This window comes from Cervus elaphus, chromosome 21, assembly GCF_910594005.1.
Source record: "Cervus elaphus chromosome 21, mCerEla1.1, whole genome shotgun sequence".
Taxonomy (NCBI): domain Eukaryota; kingdom Metazoa; phylum Chordata; class Mammalia; order Artiodactyla; family Cervidae; genus Cervus; species Cervus elaphus.
In genome coordinates this window covers 76,663,194-76,688,075 of record NC_057835.1, presented here as the reverse complement: position 1 = coordinate 76,688,075, position 24,882 = coordinate 76,663,194, and the positions used below count along the sequence as shown (strand labels likewise).

At 40.5% G+C, this 24,882-nt stretch overlaps 1 protein-coding gene across 1 annotated transcript in view; it reads right to left on the bottom strand.

The window, feature by feature from the left end:
- CNGB3 (cyclic nucleotide gated channel subunit beta 3) overlaps positions 1-24,882 on the bottom strand; it is a 174,501-nt gene that overhangs the window by 28,753 nt on the left and 120,866 nt on the right. The window contains exons 12-14 of the mRNA XM_043880041.1: positions 21,157-21,316; positions 19,008-19,105; positions 1,271-1,354 (exon numbers count right to left, since the gene is read on the bottom strand). Of these exons, the coding sequence (XP_043735976.1) occupies positions 1,271-1,354; positions 19,008-19,105; positions 21,157-21,316 (342 nt within the window). The remainder of the gene's footprint in view (positions 1-1,270; positions 1,355-19,007; positions 19,106-21,156; positions 21,317-24,882) is intronic.

Below are 24,882 nucleotides of genomic sequence, written 5' to 3'. Positions count from 1 at the left end.
GGCCCATAGCATTTCAAAATTATGTATTGAGTTTAACTGAATAAATGGCACTAAAATTTTCCAGCTTTTGACTTATATGCACTCTCTCTGTAGACACAGTTCCTTCCTTTCTGCCTGAGCTCGTGTGAACGTTTTTCCTTTATCTGGAACGCCTGCTTCTTCTTTCTCCGGGTTCACGCCGATTCATTTTTCAGGACTTTGCTTGCCCAGCATCTTCTCCAGGATCTCTTATCAGCACCCCAGGGAGACGCGTTCTCGATCTGGGTCCTACCACAGCTTGTGCTTGCCTTTCCCACCACATTTAACACATTATTTTGGGATGATGTAAGTGTTTCTTACCCCCATTTGTCTGTAAACTCCCTATGGTTTTGGATCATCTTTCATTTCTTTGAACTGCTCATCCTTCTCTACGTTTAATTTTGATTGTTGCCTTCACAACTGATTTAATGTCTCAAGATGAAAAACCCAAGGTCATCATTTCTTCTCTCTCCCTTAAGTTAGTAATCAGAGATGTGCAAAAATACTCATTTTGGAGTTATTTATAATAGCAAACACTTGGAAATTGATTATGATATATTCATAGACTGGAATACTATACAGCTTTAAAAAGAAGGTTGTAGATTATTTTCTATGATATATTGTGACATGACAAAGCAAGTTTCACACATAAGGGAGGTATGATACTAATTTTATGAAACAAGCTCTAACTATCCATCAATTGATTTATAAAAGAGATAGGTTGAAATATATTAATAGTGGTTATTTATGGATGGTGGAGTTTTTCGCTTTGTGCTTTTATGTATTTCCCATGTTAAAAATAATGACCATGTATTACTTTATAATTACAGTAAAATTTAAAAAATATGGCATTGATTATCCACTAACTGGGTGAGATAAATGGAGGTAACTGATAGTTTATTGAAGACATAAAAGGGGCAGGACCACCTTTCACTTCTTAAGGGAAAAGGTAGAATTAAGGGAAGGTATTTGAAATTAATGGGGTATGACAGTTGATGACTTACATATACACAAACCAACTTTTCAGACCACCCACACTCATATCCTATAAGTAATGAAATCCATATTGGTCTTATTCTATTTTGAAATCTGAAAGCACATTATTGTTTTACAGAATTGCATCTCATGATTATTTTCATACTTTGGAACTCACCTTGGGCAGTTTTGTTTAAACTATTCTCTTGACTTATATCTGAACTCTTCAAATATATTTATTTATGAGTCACGCTTTTGAAAAATTGCAGGCACTCACTTTTTTGCAGACAAAGTCACCAGGTAAATAGACAATGGACTTCAGTCTTAGCAGCATATCGTAAATCATCTGTGTGTCACAGCCCTTAAGGAAAAATAACAAAGAGAAAAATAATCCTTATTGATATAGCTAAAAGGCAAATACTCCAAGAAATTTTAAAATGCAGTGGAAATAAACAGTAATACATTTTTGTCTGTGTTGATGCTAAAATATTAGTTGCCAGTGGATATGGACTTGTTTTAGCTCAAAATTTAGAAAAAAAATACTTACAGTATAATAGTTAAAATTTAGATGCTGGTCAGATATATTAGACCCCCCTGGAGAAGGCACTAGCTACCCACTCCAATATTCTTGCCTGGAAAATCTCATGGAGAGAGGAGCCTGGCAGGCTAAAGTCCATGGGGTCACAAAGAATTAGATACAGCTGAGTGACTAAGCATGCACTCATGCAGATATATTTGGGTTTTAATCCTGTTTCCACTACTTATTGCTGTGTATCTTTATATCTCACGGCTTCATTTTCCTAGTCTGTTAAATGGGAGTTAAATGGTACTGATTTTGTAATAGTAAAATTTTGCTCATGTAAAACTTAACATAATCTTAGTAAATGATAAGTATTAAAGATTATGGTAATGTAATGGTAATAACAATTGATTATTAATATATTAACACTGACATATAAATATTTGCCACGTATTTTTCTTTTTAATAACATCTTTCATACTATTGTGAGATATTACATTTGCAAACTTGTATGTTTTTCTTCCCCAACTTGTCATCTTCTTTAACTGTACTTAAGGATTACAAAAACCATATCTGTTAAATAAACGAATGTTCATATTCACTTCAGTAGTATAAGAAACAAATTTGATTTGTTTGAAAATATGTCTATATTTGTTCTCTGTCTAAATAATGATAATTTATCTATGTGTGTGTGTGCTTAGTCACTCAGTCATGTCCAACTCTTGGCGACCCCATGAATTGCAAGCTGCAGGCTCCTCTATCCCTGGGGAATCTCCAGGCTGGAATACTGGAGGGGGTAGCCATTCCCTTCTCCAGGGGATCTTCCAGACCCAGGGAATGAACCCAGGTCTCCCACATTGCAGGCAGATTCGTCACCATCTGAGCCACCAGGGAAGCCAATAATTTATCTATAAAATAAGTTAAAGAAAAATCTGTAGGTGTTCCAAAAATCTCACTTCACATAGTGATTTGGAATTTTCTACTTTCATTAGACTTTCTACTCCTCATAGTCAACAAAAGAGTCCAAAGTGCAGTACTTGGGTGCAATCTCAAAAACAACAAAATGATCTCTGTTCACTTCCAAGGCAAACAATTCAATATTACAGTAATCCAAGTCTATGCCCCAACCAGTAATGCTGAAGAAGCTGAAATTGAACCATTCTATGAAGACGTTATAGAACTAAGACTCAAAAAGGAAGTCCTCTTCATTAGAGGGGACTGGAATGCAAAAGTAGGAAATCAAGAGATAACTGGAATAACAGGCAAATTTGGACTTGGAGTACAAAATGAAGCAGGGCAAAGACTAACAGAATTTTGCCAAGAGAACCCACTGGTCATAGCAAACACCTTCTTCTAACAACACAAGAGAAGACTCTCCACATGGACATTAACAGATGGTCAACACTGAAATCAGATTGATTATATTCTTTGCAGCCAAAGATGGGGAAGCTCTATACAGTCAGCAAAAACAAGACTGGGAACTGACTGTGACTCAGATCATGAACTCCTTATTGCCAAATTCAGACTTTAATTGAAGAAAGCAGGGAAAACCACTAGACCATTCAGGTATGACCTAAATCAAATCCCTTACATTGCATTACAGTGGAAGTGACAAATAGATTCAAGGGATTTGATCTGATAGGCAGAGTGTCTGAAGAACTATGGATGGAGGTTTGAGACATTATACAGGAGGCAGTGATCAAGACAGCCCCCAAGAAAAAGAAATGCAAAAAGGCAAAATGGCTGTCTGATGAGGCCTTACAAATAGCTGAGAAAAGAAGAGAAGCTAAAGGCAAAAGAGAAAAGGAAATATATACCATCTGAATGCAGAGTTCCAAAGAATAGCAAGGAGAGATAAGAAAGCCTTCCTCAGCGATCAATGCAATGAAATAGAGGAAAACAATAGAATGGGAAAGACTAGAGATCTCTTCAAGAAAATTAGAGATACCAAGGGAACATTTCATGCAAAGATGGGCTCAATAAAGGACAGAAATGGTAAGGACCTAACAGAAGCAGAAGATATTAAGAAGAGGTGGCAAGAATACACAGAACTGTACAAAAAAGATCTTCATGACCCAGATAACAATGATGGTGTGAGCACTCACCTAGAGCCAGACATTCTGGAATGCAAAGTCAAGTGGGCCTTAGGAAGCATCACTATGAACAAAGCTAGTGGAGGTGATGGAATTCCAGTTGAGCTATTTCAAATCCTGAAAGATGATGCTGTGAAAGTGCTGCAATCAATATGCCAACAAACTGGGAAAACTCAGCAGCGGCCACAGGACTGGAAAAGGTCAGTTTTAATTCCAATCCCAAAGAAAGGCAATGCCAAAGAATGTTCAAACTACTGCACAAATGCGCTTATCTCACACACTAGCAAAGTAATGCTCAAAATTCTCCAAGCCAGGCTTCAACAGCGTGAACTGTGAACTTCCAGATGTTCTGGTTTTAGAAAAGGTAGAGGAACCAGAGATCAAATTGCCAACATCTGTTGGATCATCAAAAAAGCAAGAGAGTTCCGGAAAAACATCTATTTCTGCATTACTGACTATGCCAAAGCCTTTGACTGTGGGTCACAACAAACTGTGGAAAATTCTGAAAGAGATGGGAATACCAGACCACCTGGCCTGCCTCCTGAGAAATCTGTATGCAGGTCAAGAAGCAACAGTTAGAACTGGACATGGAACAACAGACTGGTTCCAAATCGGGAAAGGAGCATGTCAAGGCTGTATATTGTCACCCTGCTTATTTAACTTATATGCAGAGCACATCATGAGAAACGCTGGGCTGGAAGAAGCACAAGCTGGAATCAAGATTGCCAGGAGAAATATCAATAACCTCAGATATGCAGATGGCACCACTCTATGGCAGAAAGTGAAGAGGAATTAAAGAGCCTCTTGATGAAAGTGAAAGAGGAGAGTGAAAAAGTTGGCTTAAAGCTCAGCATTCAGAAAACTAAGATCATGGCATCCGGTCCCATTACATCGTGTCAAATAGATGGGGAAACAGTGGAAACAGTGAGAGAGTTTATTTTTTCTGGGCTCCAAAATCACTGCAGATGGTGACTGCAGCCATGAAAAGATGCTTGCTCCTTGGAAATAAAGTTATGACCAACCTAGACAGCATATTAAAAGGCAGAGACATGACTTTGCCAAAAAATGTCTGTCTAGTCAAAGCTACATACATGACTTTTCCAGTAGTCATGTATGGATGTGAGAGTTGGACCATAAAGAAAGCTGAGCACCAAAGAATTGATGCTTTTGAACTGTGGTGTTGGAGAAGACTCTTGAGAGTCTCTTGGACTGCAAGGAGATCCAACCAGTCCATCCTAAAGGAGATCAGTCCTGGGTGTTCATTGGAAGAACTGATGCTGAAGCTGAAACTCCAATACTTCGGCCACCTGATGCGAACAGTTGACTCATTGGAAAAGACCCTGATGCTGGGAAAGATTGAAAGTGGGAGGAGAAGGGACGACAGAGGATGAGATGGTTGGATGGCATCACCGACTTGATGGACATGAGTTTGAGCAAGCTCCAGGAATTGGTGATGGGCATGGAAGCTGGCGTGCTGTAGTCAGCGGGGTCACAAAGAGTTGGACACGATTGAGCGACTGAACTGAACTGACTTTCATCAAATATTTTTATTTTTCCTCCCAGAACTTTTAGCATGTAGCTGCTTTCTTTTTGTGCTTGTCCCTGTCCATTTTTTAGGGTCATTATTATTTTCAGATAACTGACCCCAGGTAGAAAAGCAAAGGATCGACCTCCAGTTCATGGATTGGATAATAATTTCTTTGGCAATCATAGGTTTCCATAATAATTTCAGTAGCAAACACTTGACCTAGATCCATATAAAATTTAGACCTCAGGCTTGCTTGACTGATAAGGAAAGTTAATGATTTATGATTGAAGTATTTTCAAATAGCCATGGGTGAGAAGCATTCAGATGAACTTGAAGCTAGGATTTAAAAATTTATTTGAGAAACTATAGCTTTTGGTTCTCTTCAATAGAGAGAAAGGCTGAAGCCAACAGGAATACCTTCTTAACACAGTCCAACATGTGATGATGAGAAGCTGCTATGAACCATGCCCTTGGTCCAGGAAAGAGAGTGAGTCTAGTTGGGAATGATGTTTTAAGCAAACAGAAAAACAGTAATTTGTGGTAAATTTAATCATGCTGTAAGTTCTGTCATGGAAATATCCATAAAAGTTTTAAGACAGGGGGCTCTCCTGCCTGGGAGTGCGGACAGGAGACGGGGCGGGGGTGGGGGGCCGGGAAACAGGAAGAAGGTGCTCATGTGGGCGACAAAGCTGAGTCATTGGATGAGTGTGATTTGTATTTGCAAAGACATACAAAGGTCCTTTGAGGAAGAGAGAAATATACCGCTTCTTTATTTACTATATATTTGCTTAGTGCAAAATGCATAATTTTTATTTCTATTTACTTTATCCCTAGTATGTCTCATAGGTTATCGTATTTGTTAAGGCAAATGACAAACATTAATTTCTTTCTAAAATTTATTATTTTGTTTTTAGCAAAGCTTCTCTAGCTGTGGCTCAAGTGTTCTATTTCTTTCAATGCTGTCATTGATTCAGAGAAATTTCATTTCAGAAATTGATGTTCTGATCACTCAGACCTCTTTTAGGAAAAAAACACTTTGGCTTCATTTTAAGATCTCCCCCACTAAAGGAAGTTTGTGTTTTCGATATTCTAGAGAAAATTCATTAGAAATATATTTGGAAGTTCTTAAAGCTTAAGCATGACTAGAAATCACTGCAATGAAGGTAACTCTCAATTTTTTACACCTGTGGAGAATAATGGGTTTCCCTAGTGGCTCATACGGTAAAGAATCTGCCTGTGATGCAAGATACATGGGTTCAATCCCTGGATTGGGAACATCCCCTGGAGAAGGGCATGACAACCCACTCCTGTATTCTTGCCTGGAGAATCCCGTGGACAGAGGAGCCTGGCGGGCTGCAGTCCATGGGGTCAGAAAGAGTCAGAAGCAACTTACCACGCATAGAGAATAATAGCATTGCAAATGACCAGAAAGAGATCTTTTAAAAAATCTACTTACATTTATTTTAATGTGCATAATTTGAAATTTGAATTTTTTGGCCTTAACTTTTACAACTATAATGTGTAGACCAAAATACAATATAATGTGTAGGCCTTGCAGTCCCAGTCCATCTTAAAGGAAATCAGTCCTGAATATTCATTGGAAGGACTGATGCTGAAGCTGAAACTCCAATCCTTTGGCCACCTGATGCGAAGAACTGACTCATTGGAAAAGACCCTGATGCTGGGGAAGATTGAAGGCAGGAGGAGAAGGGGACGACAGAGGATGAGATGGTTGGATGGCATCATCGACTCAATGGACATGAGTTTGAGTAAACTCCGGGAGTTGGTGATGGACAGGGAGGCCTGGCGTGCTGCAGTCTATGGGGTTGCAAAGAGTCAGACATGACTGAGTGACTGAACTGAACTGAACTGAGGCCAAAATAAAGTTTTTATTCCTTAAACAATTCCTGCTGGAATGAACTTTGATGGAAGTTCCCAGCTGTGTTATGTTATGTTAATAGAAATTATTAATTATTCTAAGTGTTATTTTCCTATGGCAATAATTCCATAAATGTAAAGATGTAGGCGGCAGTATTATTTTCAGTACTGAAAAGACTGGAAACAACAAAAGGGCAATCTGTGGACAGATAAAAGTACTGAAGATTTGTAGGTTGCAATAGCATAAAGTGGTTAAAATCAATATACCAGTTCTCTTTCTCTCTAGATATGATTGAATTCAACAAATAATGTGTTCTGCAGAAAAACAAGCTATAGAATATGTTCACTATGACTCCAGCTATGAAAAAAAAAACTGAACAAAATAATACTGCCTGTCACTGATGTTTATAGATAAAAAGTAAAATAAAAATGAGGATTGGAAGGCTATTCTTAAAATTATCCGAGTGGCCACCTCTGGGGAGGGAAAAAGGAGAATGGAACTGGGCATAACTGATTAGACCTCACATTTAACTTTTACTAATAATAGTAAAACTAAAGTAAAACACACATCCTAGGATTGTTTGTAGGAACAAAATCCTCTTCGAAAAGGACCGCGTTTCATCTTTTCTCTTCTACTTTTCAGGTTAACTCACTGGCAGAAAGCACTATAAAGAAACCTAATTGGTGGAAGTACTGGACCAAACTAGGAGACAAGCCTTAAAATAACTTAGCAAACAATTAGTGCTTTCCTCAGTAGAAATGCCCAAATATGTAAAAGGAGAGCTGTTGGCTTATGTCTTGGATTTCCTCAGAGAAAAACATATGAACCATTACAAATATATATATTTTTATTAACATACTTGCATAAAATATGTATTAATTCATGTAAATAGGCCATAGCAATTGTGTGTTAGAAAAAAATCTACAACTTAAACTTCATAAATTGATTCTGGACCCTAATGATTGCTTTGTGGACAGGTTGCCACTGGCCTTGGGGCAACTGTGATTTAGGACTAGGTCCTTCCTTTCTCTATTTTGGCTTAGTGAAATAAAGTTTGCATTATGAAGCCATTATATCTTATGATGTATTTGAGAATAATTATCTCCGCCCCTCCCCGGCCAAATGATTATTTTCTTGAGATACAGTTTGTTCCATTATCATATGATTAAAAAGAATCACATCCCAGAGTTGGCATTTTTTTCCTCTATAATGCAGCTCCATTTCCTTTATAGAAGTAATTAGGAAAATTTCTGATTCTCAGAAAGTCAGCACACAGCCATTGTTTCATAAATGTTCCTTTTTCTATAAAGTGAGCGTACCTGTGAGGGTGTCAATATTCGCTTTTGTATGTATTCATCATACATTTGTATTACATTTTATTTTCTTATTTTTATCTGTTTAATTCTCTCAACCTCCCTGTGAGACCTGACATTCATTAACACATTGTCAACACTCTTGGAGTTTAGATCAGGGAACAGAGGCTGAGGACGTGTATTGACTCTTCGGCTGAGCTCACACGTGGAAGTCGTGTTGGAGGAAGACTTATCAGGGTGTGTGTGGGGGCGGGCGCTGTTTAATCTGCTTTCTGAGCAACAGGGCAAGACTGTGGCTTCCATCTCTGCGGTGTCTTGCCAGGGCTGGGGGCATGCCAGGTACTAAATAAATAAGGCCTGACATCCGTCATGAAGTTGTTAGAAAGCATTCTCTTTTCAACAACGGGAAGTTCAGTGCTGTATAAAATTGGACTCATATTTGAATAAGGTTTCTGGAGATTTGAATGCAGTTGGGAGAAATTCTATTTTTATTCAACACATGAGCTATATGTTAGATGATGGTTCCCATACCCAGGAAGTCCTTTTAATACCAGCAAACTGAACACAATTGTCAAGTTGGTAAAATTTATCTTTGGGCGCTAACCTTCTCAATCTTGAAGGATTTCTTCATTTCTAAGCTCATTCTCCCTAAATTATTTGAAAAAGAACTCAAGATATTATCAGTAATATATAACTCGCTGGGACTTTCAGTCACCCTCAAGTATAAACAAGAATCTCCAAGACTTTTCTCAACTCAGCCCTGTTTGTTATAAGAGGCCGTGCTCTGGCCCATCTGAAACTGCATTCCCACTAAGCAAGGGATGGGTGATACGTCTAGACTGGAATTCTGAACCCAGTCGCCCATACTATCGACTATACCAGTCATGTTATTGGTTGGTAGATTTGGGAGCAGCAAAGTCAAATGTGGTAAACAATTTGCAAGGTACTATGATGGCATAACTTATTGAGTTCTACATGATATTAGACCAAACCCTATACTTCATATTTGCAAACATGATGAGAGTCATTTCCATCAGGCTTTCCCTGAGAACAAACAATAATTCTCCTTTTCTAGGAGCCTCAGTATCACCTCCAAAATGAGAAGTCCCAAGTTGGATGCAACCCCGAGGATGAATCTAATCCATCTTCCTAGGATCAAGCATGGCCACACACTGGTTTTACCTGCGTGAAAACTGCTCTGTGGCTGAATCAGTTCTATTCCTCAGGGACAGTAGTAGTAATCACAATATATGAATAATGTACTTATATCTGATGTATTGATATAAGCGCTCTGTATGTTTTGAGTTACTGAACTATCACACAGCAGCCAAGGATGTCATCTTATTTGTGTAAAGTCTGCCCACATTCTGGGAGGCAGTGGAGAGCAGTGACCCACGGGTGTAGGGTCTGAGGCACCCCACTCCTGCTTTAGACAGAGTGACTGCTTAGCATGTTCTGTTGAGTAGAGTTTATCTGGGTTATAAACTCAATGTCAGAATACTAAACAAGTCTAGCAACAGTGTTTGGAGAAGGCAATGGCACCCCACTCCAGTGCTCTTGCCTGGAAAATCCCATGGACGGAGGAGCCTGGTGGGCTGCAGTCCATGGGGTCGCTAAGAGTTAGACACCGCTGAGCGACTTCGCTTTCACTTTTCCCTTTCATGCATTGGAGAAGGAAATGGCAACCCACTCTGGTGTTCTTTCCTGGAGAATCCCAGGGACGGGGGAGCCTGGTGGGCTGCCGGCTATGGGGTCGCGCAGAGTCGGACACGACTGAAGCGACTTAGCAGCAGCAGCAGCCAACAATTTTACTGATACCACCGTGCTTAAACTAAAGTTAAAAATGAAAAGCAGTAAGCCTCCTGTAATGCTTTGATTTCAGGCCCCTGGGAAGAAATACGTGAACAGATGGACCCTTGGGTGAGGGGAAGAAATACAGTGCCTTTCCCATTCCACCCGTGGCTCAATCTGCTATCACAGACCAAGCTCCTCTCCGCGTGCTTCCTGTCTCTGACATCACAGCCTTGCCAGGCTCTACTTGCCACATGAGGACGAGTCACAGCCGCCCGGGAGGGGTCCTGTTTGGGAAGGGGCCCGCATTTTCACCGGAGCAGCAAACAGTGAGAAGCATCGTGCTTTCCTTGGCAGGCTGGTGGTACCTGCGTTTCCAGTTTGGGGTCTTTCCTCTCCGACCTCGTGGCTGGGGCCCTGCGTGCTCAGTCGTGTCCAACTCTTTGCAAACCCCTGGACGCCCATGGAATTTTCTAGGCAAGAATTCTGGAGTGGATTGCCATTTTCTACTACCGGGGTCTTCCCAATCCAGGGATGGAACTCATGTCTCTGTACCACTGCGCCCCCTGGAAAAGTGGCCCCACGGGCTATACAGTCCGTGGAATTCTCCAGGCCAGAATACTGGAGTGGGTAGCCTTTCCCTTCGCCAGGGGATCTTCCCAACCCAGGGATCGAACCTGGGTCTCCCGCATCAAGGCGGATTCTTACCAACTGAGCCACAAGGGAAACTCATCTGGGAAGCCCTACCAATAAGCAGGGGGCTCTTTTTGTTTCTAACGGATGCAATCTTAATTCTACACACTAGGTGGCGCAACAGAACTTTCGCTAAATTTTCTCCAATTTCTGGTAATTTAGTGGTAGAAGCAAAGTGTGATTTCCCTAGCATTTAATTTGATAAAACATATTTAAAAATCAATGCAAAAGTAATAAATCATCAGATAGGAAGGAAAATTGTCCAACCTCATAGGAATGAATCACTCCTTATTAGCTTAATACTTGAGCTTGGGCTGGAAAAAGAGACCCATTTTTGTGAAAAAGAATTTCAAAAAATGACTATTCATCTTAAAGCTCTTTGGAAACTCTGATCACCCCATGTAGAAGGAGCAAATCTTACTAATTCACCGCAATTGATTGAAGCAAAGTTTTGGTGAAATTCTGTGACTTTAGTTCTACCTGCTTTGAACAAGAGGGAAAAAAACCACATGAGCTACATAAGGTCTTAGTAGGAGAGTAGCAAAGCGTGCGTAATTTAGGTATCTGGTGTGAAACTAACCGGCGTGCCAAGTCTAAGTCTGTGACATTCACCGAAGGATGCTTTGTTGTTTTTTGACTCTGGGGACACTTCTCAGCATCTTATCACTTATCTAGACAGGGCTGGTGGGGAGCTGAAAGGTCTCATCACTGAGCTGCTAAGACTGTAGACTGTGCAGTAAAAATTTGCTTCCCGCCCTTTGGCCTCAGTCAGGTAAATATCTTCTACTTTCTGTAAAATGAGGGGTCATAAAACTTTTCTCAGAGACTTGCTGGGAGAATTAACTGAGATAAGGTAACAAAGAAGATAATACAGTGCAAGCAGAACCCAATAAACAGTAGCTATGATTTTTGAGAAGTAAAGAACCCATCTGACAATGCAGGAGACATAAGAGTTTGATCCCTGGATCGGGAAGATCCCCTGGAGGAGGACATGGCAATCCACTCCAGTATTCTTGCCTGGAGAATCCCATGGACAGAGGACCGTGGTGGGCTATAGTCCATAGGGTCACAAAGAGGTGGACACAACTGACGTGATGTAGCCATGCATGCACACAAAGCAAGGTACACTCCATTCTGAGGGTTGGCCTCATCCAATAAATTGAAGGCCTTCAGAGAAAAAAGTCTGAAGTTCCCTGAGGAGCAGGGAAATCTGCCTCCAGACTGCCTTTGGATTTGAGCCGCAACAGTAACACTTGCCAGGGTTTCCAACGAGCTGACCTGTCCTGAAGGTTTTGGATCTGTCGGTCCTCATGATTACATGAGCCCTTCTTTAAAATAAATACCCCCTAGTCGTGTCCAGGTCTGCGACACCCTGGGCTGCAGCCCACCAGTCTCCTCTGTCCGTGGGATTCTCCAGGCAAGAATACTGGAGTGTGCTGTCATTTCCTTCTCCAGGGGATCTCTCCATCCTAGGGACAGAACCTGAATCTCCTGCATCTCCATCATTGGCAGGCTGATTCTCTGGAGTGCCCTAATAAGGGGGCCACATTACAATTGGGTACAGCAAGGTGTGTGGTGAGGGCACTGGGAATGAAAGATCAGGGACAGATGGAGCACCTTCCTGTAACATTGTCCGTATTACAACTTGGGTTACTCCAGCATGACTTACAGTACTTTCATTAAAGCATGAGGACACTCACTGTTTCCCTAATAAATAAACAGATTTCACAAGGTTAAAAGGAAAGAAATAGAAGCACATTGTCTTTTGGAATGGAAAAGGTCAGTTTTCATTCCCATCCCAAAGAAAGGCAATGCCAAAGAATGCTCAAACTACCACACAATGGCACTCATCTCACACGCTAGCAAAGTAATGCTCAAAATTCTCTTCAACAGCACGTGAATGGTAAACTTCCAGATGTTCAAGCTGGATTTAGAAAAGGCAGAGGAACCAGAGGCCAAATTGCCAACATCTGTTGGATCATCGAAAAAGCAAAAGAGTTCCAGAAAAACATCTATTTCTGCTTTATTGACTATGCCAAAGCCTTTGACTGTGTGGGTCACAACAAACTGTGGAAAAATCTTCAAGAGATGGGAATACCAGACCACCTGACCTGCTTCCTGAGAAATCTTCAGGTCAAAATGCAACAGTTAGAACTGGACATGGAACAACAGACTGGTTCCAAATCAGGAAAGGAGTACATCAAGGCTGTGTATTGTCACCCTGCTTATTTAACTTCTATGAAGAGTACACCATGAGAAACACTGGGCTGGATGAAGCACAAGCTGAAATCAAGATTGCAGGGAGAAATATCTATAACCTTAGATATGTAGATGACACCACCCTTATGGCAGAAAGCAAAGAAGAACTAAAGAGCCTCTTGATGAAAGTGAAATAAAAGAGTGAAAAATTTGGCTTAAAACTCAACATTCAGAAAACTAAGATCATGGCATCTGGTCCCATCACTTCATGGCAAATAGATGGGGAAACAATGGAAACAGGGAGAGACTTTATATTTTTGGGCTCCAAAATCACTGCAAATGGTGACTGTAGCCATGAAGTGAAAAGAAGCTTGCTCCTTGGAAGAAAAGCTATGACCAACCTTGACAGCATATTAAAAAGCAGAGACATTACTTTGCCAACAAATGTCTGTCTAGTCAAGGCTATGGTTTTTCCAGTGGTCATGTATGGATGTGAGAGTTGGACCATAAAGAAAGCTGAGAGCCAAAGAATTGATGCTTTTGAACTGTGATGTTGCAGAAGACTCTTGAGAGTCCCTTGGACTGCAAGGAGATGCAACCAGTCCATCCTAAAGGAGATCAGTCCTGCGTGTTCATTGGAAGGGCTGATGCTAAGGCTGAAACTCCAATACTTTGGCCACCTCATGCAAAGAGCTGACTCATTTGAAAAGACCCTGATACTGGGAAAGATTTAGGGCAGGAGGAGAAGGGCAAGACAGAGGATGAGATGGTTGGATGGCATCACCAACTTGAAGGACATGAGTTTGAGTAAACTCCGGGAGTTGGTGATGGACAGGGAGGCCTGGCATGCTGAGGTCCATGGGGTTGCAGAATCAGACAAGACTGAGCGGCTGAACTGAACTGAACTGTCCTTTTAAAAACTGAATACAATGCCCAATTAAAGCAACAGACATATATCTTTGGAAAACCTGAAACAAGTTTATTTAGCATAGAATTATTTTCTGGTGCTACATTGCAAACACATTCTACTACCTCTTCATCCCTTCACACATTTACAAAGTGGAGACAAGTCCTTGCGAAATTTTTGACTGAAGATTCAAGATAGAAACTTACAGCATTCTTTCAGTTCAGTCGCTCAGTCATGTCCAACTCTTTGCGTATTCTTTAGGGCATCTTACACTAGGTATTCATGAATCAAATGGTTTTCAAGTACTTTTAATTTACCCTAATCATGAAGATTGGAAAGCATGCCCGCCAGCCTCCAGTCCTGGGGTCAGATTCTTCTGTGTGTGTGTGTGTGTGTATGTGTGTGTGCGTGCACGTGTTCTATCTCTTTCTTTCTCTGCTCCTGCCTTCTGGCCTTTTGAAGATATGGAAGATCCATTTTCAGGGAGAATTCAAGATATGGAGGTTGTTAACAGTTGACAGTCACTTTTTTTGTTGTTACCCCTGGATGTTCTGTTCTATTTGAAGCATCCCCACTTCTGGTCTTGGTAAAACTGAAACCCGTGCCGCTGGCTTCCTCCTTTCCAGGCTCCTGGGCCTGCAGGATCGGCTCGCATGCCTTGGCGTGGCTTCAGCTGACCTTTCCAGATTGTCTCTAGTTGTCCCCACGTGCTCTGGTCCTAACGCCTGACAGCGAGGCTCCTGCCTGGGACCCGCCACCTTTTCACTCCAAAGCCACCTGTGGACCCTCTGGGCACAGAAGCCCCAAAGGTTTTCTCCTTTGTGCCTCAGACCCTCCAGGGCAGAGGTGACGCTCAGTAAACTCTGAATGAATGAGAAGCGCCGCATAAGCTGGGTATAATTTATGAGCTAAGGGTGTAAGATTCCCTCATCAGTCTATTTCCTCCCTAAGAAAGCAACAAATTTGTGTTAGCTACAAAGATTGTCTTCCTGAGGTTTAGAAAAGAAAGAAATTTAGGAATTTTTCCATACCTGCTTATTTTCTACTTCACTGGCTTTAGGGAAAAAAATAACTTTTTTCATTTAACTGAAATATAAATGGAAATGGGTTCTTTCTGGAAGGAACTACATCTTTAATGGAAATGTCAGGGAAGAATGAATCTATGTATAATGGTAGCAACATGTGAAGATCTAACCTTTTTTTTCCTCAATCAGATATTGTTGATTTTATGGATTTCCAAAAATATATGCGAAAACAAAAGAAATAACTTTGAGGCTGGAAACTGATAACTTCCCAAGTCAGAGATAATTCCATAAAAGTTGTTGGTGTATCAGTTAAAGCTTTTGTTTTCTTTAAAACATAGCTGGTTGTTCTCACTTATTCTCAATTAAGCTAGTCATTGAAATGAAAGTCACACATTTGTGTCCGACTCTCTTTGCAACTCCATGGACTGTAACCCTCCAGGCTCCTCTGTCCATGGGATTCTCCAGGCAAGAATACGGGAGTGGGTTGCCATGCCCTCCTCCAGGGGATCTTCCTGACCCAGCGATCGAATGCGTGTCTCTTACGTCTCCTGCTTTGGCAGGCAGATTCTTTACCACGAGCACCATCTAGAGAGCCCATAGATATGTATATGTATATTTAAAAAATAAATAATAGAAACAAAAATTTTGTAGTATAATGCTCACCCTTATTTATGCGTGTAGCACTCTGATATTTTCGTGTCTATTTTATATGCTGGTTATGGCCCATTTAATTGAATTCATGATCCCCGAATGAATTGCAAGCTGCAGCTTGAAAACGAGTTATTTAGAGTCACCTCTTAACCAAGGTAGAAATCCCTTTCCTAGTCTCCCTGATAGAAAATCAGAAAACCGAACGCATCCCATGATGTTTCTACTTCACCAGAGCTTCCACTGTGGTGCTTGTACTAGAAATTGGAAACCACTTTCCAATTAGGAAACTACATTCTAAAATCTCCAGGAATTGACCCCAGGGCACCTTCCCTCCTGTCCTCTCTCTTTCCTCTAAGACCTCTCCAGTGGGGATCAAGACCATTAGACCCAAGCCTTTTTCTCCAAGAATGCTTTATTCCAGTAGATGTATCTGCAGCTCAGAAATGGGGTTTACAGTTGAACGCTATTTTGCCGAAATAGGGAGAGTAAATGTTATTCCTTGTTCATTTAACAAACATTACTCCATGTAACTACTGGTGCTATTGAATTAATTTTCCCAATAACTAAATATACTCAGCATCTATACATTTTCTTTTGAAGCCATTCTTTTTTTAACTGAAGAATAATTTATATGCTGTTAAGTATATAAATTTTAAAGGACAGATCAATTTTGATAAATGCATACATTGTGGAACTTCTCTAGTAAGACAAAAAAATTTCTATCACTCCATAAAATTCCCTCATGTCTCCTCATAGTCAATATCTTCTTACGCACTCCCAACTGTAAGCAATCATTGATCTGATTTGTACTATTATAGAATAATTTTGTTTTTAAAATCATTCTTTTGCTATCTTCTTGGTCCTCTACTCAATCCATACTTCTTATCTCCTGAAAGATACTCTAATTTGTCAAAGTCCTTCTTAAAACTGGGCTTCCCTTTTGGCTCAGCTGGTAAAGAATCTGCCTGCACTGCAGGAGACCTGGGTTCGATCCCTGGGTTGGGAAGATCCCCTGGAGAATGGAAAGGCTACCCACTCTAGTATTCTGGCCTGGAGAATTCCATGGACTGTATAGTCCATGGGGTTGTAAAAAGTCAGGCATGACTGAGCGACTTTCACTTCACTTCTTAAAACTGGTTATTTACCATATATGTTAATACAAATGTAGTTGCAATAATCAAGAAAACTAATATTAGGTTAAAATTTAGGGCAATATTGTGTATAACTTTATGGACTCACATGTAGCTCGAGGTCAAGTAAAACTCCCAGGTATTAGAAAAGTTGTTATAAAACTATTGCTTTTTTATAATGTTAGGACTAAATTCAGGATTTTTCTTTTATGCCTATGGAAGTTAAACTTGGTTTTGCTCATTGTTTCAAAGCATTCAGTTAATTTTAAGTTCTGTCATCTAACATATTTATAACTATTCCTCTTGCTTTGTTTCATCTGCCAGTTTGAAAATCACATGGTTTATATCTTCATTCAAATCCTTATGGAAATTTAGAACAGGACATATCACCCAAGAAAAGGGTCTAGGATACTGACCTAGCTCTAATTCCCTGCCGTCTTGGGCTAAGCTAATATTGAGAGCGACGCTGCCCAACCATTTCAGCAAACAGTATCTGCTTCTTCATCTTTTACGCAAAAGTGTCTTTCTCCTATTTTCAAGTCATGTCTTTCTGTGTGGGTTACATCTATTATGTCATATCTAGTCCTTATCTTAAAATCCATCAATATGTTCATTTGCCCAAATTTATGGCTCCAGCTTGGACCTCTTCTCTGAGCTCAGATTTATTTATCAAACTGCCTACATGACATTCCATCTGAAGTCTGGTTCTCACCTCACACTAACACATCTCCAAACAATCTATTTCTATCCTTCTCACTCTACGCTTGCTTTAAAATTTCCTATTTTGCAAATGGCATCTTTGTTCTTACTGTTCCTCAGCTTAAATCCTGAATCATCCTTGATTTTTTTTTCTCTCTTCACACAATCAAATAGCAAAAACTATAGGCTCTTTCTTTGAATGCATTCAATATTGGGCCACTTCTTAACTCTGCTGCATGGGGTCACAAAGAGTTAGACGACTGAGTGACTGATCACACACACACACACACACACACAAACTCTGCTACAACTCCTCTGGGTCTGAGTGCCATGATCCCTATAGAATTCTGCAGATGGTGATCCCTCCTTGGCTTCCCTGACTTCCATATTTGCTTCTATGGTCTATTCTCCACCCAGCAGGAAAAAATCCCTTTCAAAAAGATCTCAAGTAGGTCACCTTCTGCTCAAGATCTTCAGTGGTTTCTGCATCTCAGAGGACAACCCAAAGTTTACGCCACAGCCTCCAAAGCCCTCCGTTAACTTGCCCTGATTTATCATTGCGGTTTTTCCGCACACCACTGTGCCTTTAGCCTCGCAGACCAGAGCTTCGTCTCGTCCATCCTCCTGCAGGGCAGCCTCTCCGTTGACCCCTGCTTTCCTGCTCCCAGCACCTGCACGCTCACGCCCTCGCTTCCTGCTGTCCTCTGCCCAGATGCTCAGCTGCTCTTGCCCAGAGCAAACCTTTCTTGGCCAATACCACCCTCACTCTCCTTAACTGGTTTAATTCTGTTCCTAGCGTCATCACCTCCACACATGTTCTATATTGATGTTTCATTCCTCTCTTTTGAAATTTAAGCTCCAAGTGTGCAAGTATTTATTTTTAACCGTCAAATTCCTAGTAGCTAAAATGGTGCTGGGAACATAGTAAGAACTGAATAAATGTTTGTTGAATGAGTTAATTAAATAGATGAATCAGTGAGTGCCCCACACAGAATAAGTGTTAGGTGAAAAATCATATTACATGTTACTTACATGTAATATAATGCATTAAGAAGAGGAAAATTAGAAACATTCAAAACATTAAAATTTCTTTGCTATACATTTTTTCTTTAAAAAAAAAAAGCCTCTAAATTTGAATTTGGCCATGTAAAACATCTGAATCCAAATCATTTGTATTAGAGACGTAATTAGGCACTGATTCGCTGATTGTCAGGCCAATCCAGAGCTAATCTGGGGCCTGATTGTCATGCATTGCCAAGGTGTATTCATAAATGGGAAATGACGTGCTTAGTAGCAAAGACATAGAGCTGTAGAATTTAATTATATTTAAATTAATGCCAGAAGAGCCTGAAGAGCGCTTCTTCTTTGACACCAATTAGGAGAGAGAGGCTGCTAAAGAATAAGTCATCTGCTGAAGAGAGACCCATAGTTTATTTGACTCTAATTTCACATAAAGTCTCCAGATTACTTTGATTTTATTAAAAATAGGGCAGAAAATCATAAATGCTGTATTCAGGAAGAGCTTTGATATTTCTCGGGAAATTGATGTGGGTGGTGCCTTTCCTACGAGCTGGAGAAGCACTTGCCTTGAACAAGTCGACTTTGCTGATGATGCTAAAGTTGACGTCAACCGTGAGGGCGAGCTGCATGGTGGTCGGCAGCGTCTCAAGGAGATCGGACTCATCTTCATAGAGATAAACACACCCACCCACAAAGAAGAGTCATTAGTAAACAATACCGAAGTTCAGGAAACATTAAAACAATAACAGAGACAAAATGCCAACTCCTGCTTTGTAAATAAACAGCCGCACCACTGTCTATATTTTTGTTACTTTCATTGGACATGCATGCCCGTCACATCGGAAAAGAAATGTATTTTCACTGTTGGTGACAGGACAGTTCTGAATAATTCCAGAACTTTGTGCGTGCTGAAGCTTTAGGTATAAAGTTTAGAGAGGATGGGGCCAAGGCTAGTGAACACACTGGGGTGGGAAAATGATCTAGTTCCCATCTTCTGATTCCACAGCTCTAACATCCTAGGGATGGCAAGAATGAGTATAATGAGTACCACGTGACTTACAGAGTTCTGTCATGATCTTATTGGATGCTTGGGACAACCCTAAGTATGTTCATTCCTGCTTTCTGGAAAGAAGAAACGAAAGGGGCAGTGAAATTCAGGGCAAAAAAAGTGTTAAGTGCCTTGTTTGTGTGTACGTGGTGAGTGGCTGGGCTGGGAGTGGAATCTAAAGAAGAAATGTATTAAGTGAGCAAAGTCAAGTGATTGTTATTTCCTTGCTTATTAACTCAATGAACTATGTGAATACATAAGATTTTTTTAACCTGGGAATTAAATGATGGGCCTTTTAAGTTCAGTTTAGTTGCTCAGTCGTGTCCGACTCTTTGCGACCCCATGAACCGCAACACGCCAGGCCTCCCTGTCCATCACCAACTCCCAGAGTTTACCCAAACTCATGTCCATTAAGTCAGTGATGCCATCCAACCATCTCATCCTCTGATGGGCCTTTAGGCTGATAAAATGGTCCATGAACAAAACGGTCCATGAACAAAACTACACATTCTTAGTCTATAGTATAGTATGGGTTTCTGAGAGTTGATTACTGTTGATGTTTTCTTACATCCATTTAAAAAAAAGAAAACAATCCATGCCGTCTAATTTTGATTCAAATACTGATTCTAAATATGAAAGTTCTTTCTATAAAAACACAGCTCTTTGTTTCCAAGGGCTGCTTATCTCTATTTCCTTCCTAAGCCGAGGGTTTGGAGCTGGGTCCACAGGGAGAGAAGGAAGGGGTCTGCTACCCTTTCTCTGCCTGCTCCGCCCCCTGCGTGAGGCGCCCTCAAGAGTATTTGTGGGTGCTTAGGAAAAGGTTTGCTTTTCGTCATCTAGATTCAGGAAGATGTTCTAAACCTGTGGTTGGCATCTCTTAAGACCAGCAGAGAGGAGAAGAAAACCATCAACAACCAGTGGTTCTCACCTGCTTTTTGGGAACTTTGTGATTTGGGAATCACACTGTAATTTGCATTCTAAAGTCAGTAGCCTTTCTGACTTCTCAGTAGCACCAGTTCTTATTTTTATAGGGTGAGGTGCAAACTGAAAGTAGAATCTGATTATTGTTAAGTAGCACATTATCTTTAACTTACTTTGTATCTTTTAGTAAATGTTATTTTAACCTTCAGTGCTATGGTACTAACAGTAGACAACATGAATGATAAAGGGTCTCCTGGAAGGGACCTGTAGCTTAGTGTGGCCTGAAAGATCGCTGCTCTGAGCGCTGAGCTCTAGGAAGAGGATGATGTTGCAGACAGAGCAAGAGTTTGGAGAACAGGTGCATGTCTGAGCTCAGTTTAGGCCATTTGCTGGCTCTGTGCCCTTGGCCAATTTTTTTTCAGTTAGGAGCCTCCATTTCCTTGTCTCCTAAAAGGGGGTTGGTAACACCTAATTTTCCCCATGTTTTTGGGTGAAGATTAGATGAGGTAATGTGTGTAATATCTAGCATCTGCTGGGCACTGAAGAAAATTTAGCAAGCCTTCCAGGATTTGCATAATCAGAAAGTTTGAGAAAAAAATCCCATGGTATTAAGTGAGTGCTTTAAAGATTATTTAGTTGTTCCCCAATCTTTTGTTCAAATCCAATTAGTCTCTGCTGCTGCCTTACAGGATTTTCATTATAGGACACGGTTTACAGGGACTTAATCAGTAATTTGCAATGCTTACCTAGCATTCTTTGAGAGGCCCACGTATATTCATACCAAGTCCGGACCCGATTCTGCACCATCTTAGGAATGGAATAAGTATTCATATAGGCAATGGTATGATCCATGCAGATGCGGAAGTTGTTCTGATTGGCTGTAGCCGCTCCAATTACATCTTGCATCTAAAACCACAAATATGGTCACTCCACACTCAGCAGAGAAAATGGAAGAGTTACTATAAACCCAGTTGAATAAGAGTTCTCATATGACACAGTCCATTCTATGCTGACTACCTGATTTTTAACACATCTGTACTGGGTCCTACTTTCAACCATTTACTGATAAGATATTGGACAAATTGTATCCTTTCTGACCCAATGAGGACAATAGAACCTGTTTTACCTACCATGTGAGGCTTTTGTGAGAATTCAGTCTCATAATGCATGTGACTGCACACGTTCTTCTTTGCAAGCTTGTATATTACTGCAGAGATGTTAGTTGATATTTTAAAAATATATAGCTTGTGCTTATGCAGGAAATGTGCAAAGAAAGTTAAGCAATTAATTACGTGGCAGAATGGCTAGTCCACTTCAGTGAATCTCATTTTGAAAGCATCCTTCACAGATTTTGCAGTGTGGCTGGCTATATGGACTCAATTCATCATGAAACTGCAACTCTGTGCTTCCCTTTGTGTTGTTTAGACAGATAAAATCAAACTCATCATGCTTAAGGCATAGTATTCAGCAGAAGTTGAAATGTGCTGAAATTACTGAAGCATCATCTACAGATGTGACAATACTTAAGGAACTGTCAGGCTTTAGTTCTTGGATGTTTATAACTCAGCCATAAAAACCCACTCTAGGTTAAAAGCTGATCTTTAAGGTCTCAGCACAAAGAAGATATATAGCCCGACTCTTCCTCTCACATAGAGGGAAGCGAGTGGTTGTAAATTTGCTTTGACTGTGGGTTTATAATAGGGAGGAAAACCTGGGCCTCGCTTTCACACTCGTAAGACTTTGCTCATTCATTCTAGTAGCTGAGCCTTTTCTGCTTATGGAAAAACCACTCATTCTTTGAGGTCTAGGTAAAAAAATGCTCTTTCGTTGCGATGCCCTCTTCAGTTTCCATTTTTAAAGTTAACAGGTTCTTCTACTTGTTGGGCGCATCTACTGAGGAGCTACGCAGAGGGTCAACTGGATACACCTTTTTCAGTTCCTAACTTACCCCTTGAGGGCTATACTTCAACAACCTCAGTTCCCAGATCTCCTTTTTCCAAGCCATTTTAGACAGATGATGGACATTACCCACTCACCTAAGGCCTTGAGAACTGGGATATTAGAGGTTGGGTTGAGAGATTTAATAGAGTTTTAAATTGGGACCCAAGGACAATTAAAAGCCTTATTGATTGGTGTTGAGGGCAGAGGATTTGTAGTCACAGTAATCTGAATGCTTTATGTGCAAGGCTGGATTTTGATGGTGAAGGTGAGGAAAACATATATTCTGTGATGTGTGTTCCAGACCGGAGGAAGAAAATGTCAGTCTCTATGAGCTGTATGTGAGAATAGAACATTGCAGTTAAAATGTGATGTGATTATCTAGGGTGTAGTTCTTGGTGTGGTTATATGTGGGAATTTTGAATCAGTGGAGATTTTGTTCAGGACTTTCTGACTTTTGTTTCTGTTCTCCTCCGCATCTTTTATTCACTGTGAGAGTCAAGGCCCAAATCTCTATCTCCCGCCTCAACCTTTCTTTTGGACTCTACTACATTTTTTAGTGGCTTGATGGTTCTCATTGATCCTGTTGGAACTTCACAGTCAATGTACAGGCAGGTGTGGTGTGGGGTATAAAGCAGCTCTTTCAAACTTTCTTGTGCATATGAATCTCCTGAAGATCCTATTAAAATGCAAATTCTGACTCAGTAGGTTTGGGGTGACCCCTGAATTCTGAATTTCCCAGGTGATGCTTCTACTCTTAGTCCAAAGACCACTTTGAATGGAATTTTAACTGGAGCTGGACATAGGTTTTTAACCTTGTAAGAATTGCCTTGAACATAGTAACTGCTAAATATGCCAGATTTTCATTGTCTATTTATGTCTATTTTCATTGACATTATATGGTCTTATCCTATGACTTCTGAATTACATGTATGAATTTGGGATGTTTTTTAATCTTCTTAAACCAGAGTTGTCTCAAATGCAAAACTGAGAAAATACTGAGGGAGATCTGGCTACTTCACATAGATTTCAGAAGTTTTAAGATAATATGCTCTTTGCCATTTATATTCAAATTAGTTTCATTAATATTAAAATTAATTGCATTTCTCTATAAACAAACTTCCTATTTTCAGTCACTGTTAATGTGTCTCCCCAAGCATTAAGATTATGATAATTGCATAGTGTTCATCTTCCAAACTGAAATATTTTCTAAATAGAGTTTCCTTTACAATCTCTCTCTTTCTATTCAATTACCACATTCAGGCTGAAGTGGCATATATTCACCATATTTTTAAATTTTTTTGTATTTTGATGTTTTAATTTCTTGGACTAACCCTCCCAGAGTTAGCTAAGCGAGATGGTGCAGTGGTAAAGAATCTGCCTGCCAATGCAGGAGATGCAAGAGCTGTGGGTTCCATCCCTGGATTGGGAAGATCCTCTGGAGCTGGAAATGGCAACCTACTCCAGTATTTCGTGCCTGGAAAATTCCATGGACAGAGGAGCCTGGTGGGCTACAGTCCACGGGTTTGCAAAGACTGAGCACATGAAGATTGCAGACAACTCTACTGGGAGGGCCCCTTTCATATGCAAAACAGCCAATCCCGGTTCCCTCCTAAGCAGCCCTCTAGGCAAGGAGTGACCGGTCTCCTCCTGGATCTATTTGTATAACAGACTATCTTTTTAATGTCAATAGTCTCCTGATCTGTTGCCCTCACCATCTGTAAATGATAATAAAACCTATATTTCAAAACAGTATGCTTGCATGCATGCTAAGTGGCTTCGGTTGTTTGCAACCCTATTGACTCTAGCCCGCCAGGCTCCTCTGTCCATGGGGATTCTCCAGGCAAGAATACTGGAGTGGGTTGCCATGCCCTCCTCCAGGGGATCTTCCTGACCGAGGGATCAAACCTGTGTCTCTTTCTCCTACATTGGCAGGCAGAATTTTTTTTTTTTTAACCACTAGAGCCACCTGGTAAGCCCTTAAAACAGTATAACCCTTCCAACTTATATTTTGATTGATTTTCCATAAATCGCTTTGTTCAAAAGTCTTCCCTGGCTGACTTCCCATTGCCCTTAAGATGAAGCTCAACATCTGCAACATTCAGAGCCTGTAAGCGATCCTGTCCTTGCTGCATCTCTAACCTTATTCACAGGTGTCTTTCACTCCAGCTGTTCCGGCACTCCTCCATTTCCTCAAACAAATGTGGTGCTTTATTATTGCTATCTTTCACACATAGTTTCTGATTGATTGAACTATCTCTCTAACTACTGAATCCTATCTTCTTTTTTTAAGATGTTGCAAAGACATTATCTCCTCCATGAAACCTCCCGGGAAGCTTCCTTTTTCTGATCTTATACAAAGCTTTCAAACTCCCCTCTGGAACTTATTGTGGTTAGCAGCCCCTTGACATTCATGGAAGTAGGATTTGAGTTTTGACTCTTTGTGATCAGCTTTTTGTTGTTGTTTAGTCACTTCAGTCGTGTCTGATTCTTTGCGACCCCGTGGACTATATATAGCCTGCCGGGCTCCTCTG